At 44.0% G+C, this 8,034-nt stretch overlaps 1 protein-coding gene across 1 annotated transcript; it reads left to right on the forward strand.

The window, feature by feature from the left end:
- Nucleotides 1-285: 285 nt before the first annotated feature.
- Nucleotides 286-6,561, forward strand: LOC135710534 (potassium/sodium hyperpolarization-activated cyclic nucleotide-gated channel 4-like). The gene is made up of 8 exons (XM_065233132.1): nt 286-497; nt 4,530-4,679; nt 4,746-4,879; nt 4,954-5,457; nt 5,511-5,704; nt 5,768-6,211; nt 6,263-6,311; nt 6,395-6,561. Exons 1-8 carry the CDS (start codon nt 286-288, stop codon nt 6,559-6,561), a joined length of 1,854 nt encoding a protein of 617 aa, XP_065089204.1.
- Nucleotides 6,562-8,034: the final 1,473 nt, after the last annotated feature.

Raw genomic sequence — 8,034 nt, forward strand, 5'->3', positions numbered from 1 at the left:
ATTTGCCCAATAAATCTGTCGAGCTTTGGTGAATAATGTGCGGGTGTATCTGCATATGGATTCACAAATCGACTACCATCACCATTCGTGAAACGTGACAATCTCACGCTTGTCGATTCGGATGCGTGTTTGGATGGCACACAAATTTGGAAACTACATCCATCCAAGCAATCACATGCTGATATACACGATCACCGGAGTGTGTAGTTCCATGTTTACCACTTCGATTGTGTGTTTTTTTCTCTTTGTGTCAGCAGTGCACTCCAAACACGGCCACTCCCAGCCATGAATCCGTCAACTTCCAAACAAACAAAAACTACCGCCGGCAACTGGCATCCGGATCCGAATGGAGAGGATGACGACGATGCATTGGCACAGGACCTGGACATGGCGTCGAAAAAAGTGCCATCGGTCGGTTTTCCCAATCACGACTGCAAAACCGGACACAATATCGACCTTTTCCGGGCCTACGTTCCCGGCGAGTCATTCGGAAAAAGGCAAGTCAACCATTATTCTCTTGGTTTTTACAGCTTTTACGACGGTTGACCTCGACCAGTAGAAACAAAAATGTCGTAAATGTAAGCTTCTTTGAATCCCAAAAGCACCCACGGATGATTTTTACTTCTGCAGCCTTCGGTGATGAGTTGTGAATTATATTTGGGCCTTTTTCTAGAGATTGTACGCCCACAGCTACCAAATTACCGGTGAGGGGGAAGGAAGGTAAGCTGGCCGTTCGCTTGAATTGCGCCGGAGCCGATGAAAGTGGGTTCATGCTCTTTTTTACATCGGATGACTGTTGACATTTTACAAGGTGGAATGAAAATTCGCATTTTCTTTGGGCGCTGGGAGGATTGGGCCCAAAATGGACTTTCGTTGGTATTAGGGAGGATAAATTTCCATAGATCGCATGGATGTGATTGGTTTTCTGGCTTTATGTGCGTGATTATTATGTTTTGTTTTTTTTTTTCTGAACCGTGTTATTCAGATGAGAACTGCACACTACGAAAAAGTCATGTAAATTTCGGTTCCCTGAGACCGACACATGGAAGCGGCCCTTTTGGCATACACTGAGGCAGAAGAACGAAAGAATTCCATAAGAAATCTGTATGAGTTTCATTGATTTGCCTTATGAAAAATAATGTTGACAAAAAAATAATAAATCTGAGCAGACGGAAACTGAACCCTGGACTTTGAGATTACGGGGCCCGTGTGTTGATCACTCGTCTTTCAAAGGGAAAATGAAATGGTTAAAGGCGTATAAGAGCTACCTCATCTTACCCGAAAACCATTAATAAGTTACGCTTATGAAATTCATATGGGCTGTTCAAAAGTCCTTATGGCAATGGCAGCGAAAGTCAGAGCTAAAAATCTATAGTTTGGTTGTGAAAACTAAAGTGAGCTAAATTTAAAGTTTAAAGGAGTTGTAGAGGAAGTTGCCACGTACAATTGGACAGCCAGGACCTCGCGGTTTTACCATAACAATTACGTATTTAACGTATTTTTCCGGAGTCGGCCACGACAATCGCCGGTAGTGTGTCCGAATCGTAGATCGTTAACCTGATCCCACAGCTACAGTGTGCGCCACCAATCCAGGCAATCCAACTTACCGTTGTAGTTTGTTCAAGCCTCGAGTCCGTCACCATACTCGAGGGGCGTACGGGACAGGTAGAGGTGTCCCCACCCCTGGCCCAAGAAGGTGACGCGGTACCAGAGGAAGGAGAGGAACGACGACGACGGCAGTGGCAGGTGAAGCGGCCCCAAAGAAAATACGAAGAGTAGCGCTAGCATAAGGTAGGAGTAGTCAACTAAGGAAGTGGGAGACGTCAGAGTCTAGACCGTCCGTGAAGTGAGAAGGAAGTGAAATTAACAAAAGCGAATAAAGTGGGAGTTTGTCTTGAGCGAACTTTAAGTGTTTTCTTGGTTCGCGGAATTGTCACGAGCGTATGCCGACCCTGAGGCTTGGAGACGGGGATCTCATCAGTGCTGGGAGTAGCACAGCACTGGCACGTTACAGTATGTAGTACGCTGAACAGGTGGCGGTAGAGTGCAAACGTCAAATTCAAGGGAATTGACTATGCGCGCCACAGGTGGCGGTACTACCAACTACGATACTTTTAAATAGACTGTTAAATGCTTGTTCGATGAACAACTTGCGAGTGTTATCACCGGACCCAGAAAGGGGTCTTCATGCCTCGCCCGGGAAGTCCAGTCTAGAAGGTTGAACATCGTGAGCTTTTGAGCTTCTCCTTTAGTTGACTGTCCAGAGTTTAACATTTCCTTTCAGGTGCATGATTTGTGGTTGAGCTTCGCGTTTTAAAAAAGGTTTTTGGTATTAACAGGTGGCCACGGAAAAATTGTGAGATTTGTGCTATTAGCGCGAGATAGTTTTAAGGGATTACAAGTCCAAGAGCCAACTATCAGGGGGGGAGGTAGCTCATCGATTCTTCCGGTTCGCCTCCTAGCATCGTGCTATAAGGTACCAGGCGATAACCAGGGTAGTTGATCGATAGCTCGATGACGTCATTTCGTTGGCGTCTGCAATGGGAAATTCTCATAGCAGGCGTTGACGATGGGACGTTGTCGGGTTGTTGAATAGCAACTATCGTGGTAACTACCGATTACCTGTCGATCTGCCAAATTTGGAAAGACGTCTGCATTGAATTGTCTCATATAATAATATTCCGCCCACTATATCACAAGAAATTGCGAGTAGCTGAGTGGAATGGAGATAAGTTAAGCATTGGGTACAGGACCAAGTCTCCCTGGGTGGTGCCAAAAGATGAGCGCAATAGAATCATCAAGTTGCCATAAGGCACGGAATGAGACTATTGCATGGCTGGGTAGTCAAAGTCTTCCATTCGTTAGTCATTTCAGGTGGATTAGAACAGGTTTAGGTTTAGGGTGGGCGTCGGCCAGATTTGATTTCCTAAATAGGACCTAGATTATTTAATACACTAGTAACCTCAACTTCTGTCACAATGTTTAATTGTGACTAATCAACACGCAATGGGTAAAATATCAAATTTGCGGTTAATTTGAAAAAAGGGAACTTGGAGTGTAGAGCGCACTGCCCACTGGACGATTCTGAAGCCTCACCAAGTGAGTGGGTTACGGGTTTATTTGATTGTACGTCATTTCCAAGTTATATATAGATACATTCATACCATTGGCATTTTGTATTTGAGATAAGACAGAGACAGATCGTTATTACATTTTTTTTTTTGCTGTGCACTACACCACCGGAGCCAGCAAAGTTCAACAATCCATCGTTGCTTATGCCCCTTATGCCTTTGTTGTCGTTTGGAACCAGTTTTGCGAGGTAGGCGACGATTGTGCGTATTTCTCGCGTAACTTTTGAAAAGGGCCTATTTATAGCCTGAACAATACGTAAAGAGCAAATTGAAACATTGAACGTCGCGTGAAAGTGGAACTTAATGAAGGCCTAAGTACTTTTTCGTAGTTTTTAGTTTTCGGATTTGAAAGATCGTTGGTTACAGTGGCCTGCTTACTGAGCAGAAAAACGCGGTCCCAGGTCAGATTTATGGTAAAATCGCTTGTGTATCGTGTATTTTGCGAAACTCGTTGTTGTCGTTGGTTCCGGATTTGAATGGATACACAAATTTGAGCAACGGTATTATGTGATATGAGGGGCTCGGTGGCCTTAGAGCAACCGTTTTTGCTTACTGAGCAGAACATCATGAGTCTAATCTCAGGCCCATCCACATTCAAGATTCGTCAATCGTTTTATTTGTTAATATGACTAAATGGTAATAACAGCAACTCGGTGATTAAAAAGGTGCTCGTCTGCCTAGTGGCAAACGTTTTTGCTTACTGAGCAGAAGACCGTGGGTTTAGTCCCAAGCTCCTTCGCGTTATATGATCGTTAGGACATCAATTCAGCTTATCGTTTACCAAAACGAACCCTGCTGCAAACCCAACCCTCTTATCCAACATCCCAGTGATTCCTCGTGGAAGTGCAGAGGTGTTCTCGGCTTCCATCAAAGCGAGTGTCATGTCAACACAATCCTTCCCATTCCTTTCTTGACCTGTGTTCGGGCGCGGCCGGCGCTGGTATTGCCTAATTTAAGATCACCAGTTTTTACACATTGAGGATGATTGCTAGTCCCAAGCATCGTCTATTGGTTCTCTGTGTAATTACAGCTGATCTGGCAGTAACAGAGTAGCAACCGTGGGCGGTCAATCAAGCTCAAGCTCAAGCAAGCATTACAAGTCCAAGAGCCAACTATCGAACAAAACCATGCTTAATGCTTTTCAACGCACGGTGGGCAACATAGGCGCCAAATTAGGCCCCTGGCCGAGTGAAACCTGGTGACCGAGCGGGCAAAATATTTTATTAATAATTGTTAATCCTTTTGCTGGTCAGTTCGGTCAAAAGTTTTCACTCTGCCAGGGTTTGGATTCCCGTAAAGTATACTTCAAAAATAGTTTCAAACAACTCCACGATACTTGATCTAAGTCGCATGTCATTCAAACCATCGCCAGTGAATAACAACATACTTTTCCTCTAGGATTTCCCGTTGGTTCCGCCAGCTATGCTACCTGGACCAAACCAGTGCTCTCAGTCGGGAAGTGTTCCGCAGCGATACCGCAATGAAGCGAGAAATTTCCCGTCACATCAGCTACTTCTCCAGTACGGTTCACCCATTCAGTTATCTCAGGTATTATGATTCACTACTTCAACTAGACTTAAATTATTCTAAACAAATTCACGCAATGGACTGCAGATTTTGCTGGGAATGCATCATGATCTTCGCATTCGCCACCGCATTCATATTCATCCCGTACGATGTGATTTTCCTCTTCCGACCGGAAGACTATCACCCCCTGACGTGGTTCCATCTGGTTGTTCTAACTTTCGGTAATGCCGCTTTGCTCTAGTTTTTTAGTCTCAAGCGTTGACTAAAAATGTGATTATTTACTCCACCATTCCAGACGCAATTTGCCTTATCGACATCTGCTTCAGCATCCGAACTGGGTACTATGACCCCGACAGCCATCACGTGGAACTGGACCCGTGCCGAATCGCCAATCGCTACGTACTGCTCTGGTTCTGGATCGATTTGATCAGCTCCGCACCGGATCCGCTACTCACGCGTTACATCGTATCGAAGAAAGTTCTCCAGCATTCGTTCGTCGATTGCCTTCGGGAGCGCGATTTCCATTTCGGGTGCTTCTGGGACTTTTGGAATGTCCTGTCGATGTTGAAGATGTTACGGATGAGGACATTTCTGCGGTACATCAACAACGTCTACCGAAGGTATGGGCTCCGAAGGAATGTAATGAAGTTCACAACGATAGCCACGGTCATTGTGCTGTCGCTTCATTGGGCTACCTGTGTGATGTTTCTAGTGGCAAGATTCCGCCAGGGAACCGATCCGGATCTGATCGATCCATATTCCTGGATTAGTCAGGTCGATATCTGGAACAAACAACCTTGTATGTTGGATGACCGAAGGGTTGGCTGTCTTCTAAAGAGTGTATCATTTCAGTTCATCAATACATCGAATGCTTCTTCCGGACGCTCTACACGATGGGATTGGTGACCTTTTCGATGGATCAGTTTATGAGTGATGACGATATCCTATTGGCTTTGTTGTTCAGCACCTTCGGGTACATTTTGAAGATCTATGTTCTGGCTGAACTTTTGATCTTCATCAGGATCATGTTCTCCAGCACTAGCATGGTATTTAAGAGAATTTCCTGTTAATTAACAAACACTGAGCAATCACTCAACGCCACCTTGCAGTACTACGAATATCGCCACGAGCTTCAGGATTACATCCGGTCGGAGCAGCTTTCTCCGGAACTAGAACGCCGAATGATGTGCTTCTACGATCATCGCATCTCCGACCGGTACAGTCGGAAGACGCAAATCGATGTCGCCACTGGAAAGCAGTTCCACCTGGGCATCCGGGAGGAGACTTGCGGTCGAATGGTGCAAGGAGTTTCGCTGTTCCGCGATACCATGAGCCCGGAAATGTTCCGTTGGCTGTTGAACAATCTGCAGTATCAGCTGTTTGTGAAAGAGGACCTGCTAGTGAAGGCATCGGAGGGAAGCGACGGAGCTAAAATGATATTCGTGATACAGGGAACCGTTGCTGTCTACACTGCCAACTGGAGGGAAGTGCTGCACCTGGAAGACGGAGAGCACTTTGGAGAGTATCAGCTCGCGCTCGGTAGCATTCTGATGGTAAGTGTTGAGTTACGATTAGAAAAGGTTATAATTTCGAACGCATTTCAGAAATACTCCAACATCGTAGCCGTCGAAACGAGCGAAGCGTACATTTTGAGTAAGTTTAAACTTTCTAACTGCTAACAGTAATAAATTATGGCGTCAAATTGCCATTCTCATCCATCACTTCGTTCCCTTCAGCGAGAGCCGTTTTTATGCAAATGCTGGTGCAATATCCGGGATTGGAAGAGCGAATCGTGGCACTGGCGCAGGAACGGTATGAAACTTTGGCAGCCCTCGAGCGGAACGTGGTGCTCGAAACTCTCCAGGAGGCGGAAACCATTCGGCGTACAAAGGCTTACGGGTAAAGTGCAGCAAACTAAAGCCAAGTTCGAAGGGAGGGAAAGTGATGAACCGGAACATCGAGGAATCGCAGTATGGTTGGCATGTGTTTTCGAAGGATTTGTTTTTCGTTCGCAATGTGACGCTTTCGAGTTGTTGGGCTTTGATTCCAATTGAAAAATTGTTTGTCCGGAATACAGAGTTATTTTTAGTACTTGTTAACGCTGATAAAAACCAAATTGTAGTAGCTTCTACTCGAAATAAAAACCAAAACGTCTGATAAAAATGTTGAACCACTTGAATTTTCAAACGTACATTATTACTGATTTTTCAGTTTATTGCCCATTGGTTTACTGAATTCGCTGAATTCAGATCGCCGACAATGGTAAACGTATAACGGAATTTTGAACAGCTGACCGTTAAACGTAGGAAATCAATAAAACGACAAATTTTATTGTTGTATCATTAAATAAATCATTAGTTGGTGATGCTTACCGTCGAATATCAGACTTTAAGTGGTCATTTTGTAAGATAGATGAGAAGATGAAAGCACCAACAAACCGACATGAATGACCATAGCAATATCAATAAAAAAAATTGACCAAAGCACACTACTGACATCTGGCTCCGTGTTCGTGGGAAATATTTAGCTAAGTCATGAACCCGAATGCAAAAGTTATGAATTGGTTCGTGTCTGATCTATACTGGATAAATTATTTTTATCTAGGAATATCAAAAAATCCTATGGTTTTGACAGTTCGGATCACTGCACAATTAAATCGGCCGTTAACGATTTTCGGGCGTAAGTCAGAATTAAGTGCCATGTCGGTTTGTCGGTGATGGAAGTATAAACACAGACAAACAGACATAACTCTTAGAAAAAATTCTTCAAAAAATATTAAGCGTATTTTGCAGGCACACTAGCACCTTCTATCATGCACACTTCCAAGCATGGTTTTGCAACCGGAGCATCCCTCGTTCATGCAATTTTTTCACTAGTTGCTTTTTCCTTGGTCTGTCAACGTGTCAGCTGTGTTGAATACAAACAAAACAGATCCAAGTCAGTGATGTCGGTTTTACGAAATTTTCCGTAGATCTATAGAATTGATTGAATTTTGCAGAAATACGAATCCGTTGGAGAAATTCTCAGAAGCTCAGTCCTTTTGAAGGATTTGTTTTGATTGTTTAGTGTGATTTTTCTTTTGCTGGAAACAAGTTTTTAAACGTGGAAACACCGACAATCCGACATGAAACTTAAACTTAACTCTTGATCGAGAATCCATAACGGCTGATTCAAATGGGCAGCGATCCCATCTGTCAAAACCATCGAAATGTTTTAGCTAGATATAAATAATTTATCCGAAACTGAGTACTGCGAACTAACTCAAAATGCTTGTCATCTGGGAGCCGAGTCGAACTGTCAAACGGGAGCCAAACATTCCAAAGAGCTCAGAAGTCATGTGGATAGTTACTGTTTGAACCACAAGTAAAGGTATTGC

Source organism: Ochlerotatus camptorhynchus, unplaced genomic scaffold, assembly GCF_037179485.1.
Source record: "Ochlerotatus camptorhynchus isolate MF236.1 unplaced genomic scaffold, CSIRO-AGI_Acam_v1.1 ptg000391l, whole genome shotgun sequence".
Classification (NCBI taxonomy): Eukaryota; Metazoa; Arthropoda; class Insecta; order Diptera; family Culicidae; genus Ochlerotatus; species Ochlerotatus camptorhynchus.

Bases quoted from the DNA above. Each gene is read 5' to 3' on its own strand.
- LOC135710534 (XM_065233132.1), top strand. From the start codon at position 286: ATGAATCCGTCAACTTCCAAACAAACAAAAACTACCGCCGGCAACTGG. The intron at 4,680-4,745 runs GTATTATGATTC...AATGGACTGCAG, and splicing joins CACCCATTCAGTTATCTCAG to ATTTTGCTGGGAATGCATCA. The intron at 6,212-6,262 runs GTAAGTGTTGAG...AACGCATTTCAG, and splicing joins CGCTCGGTAGCATTCTGATG to AAATACTCCAACATCGTAGC.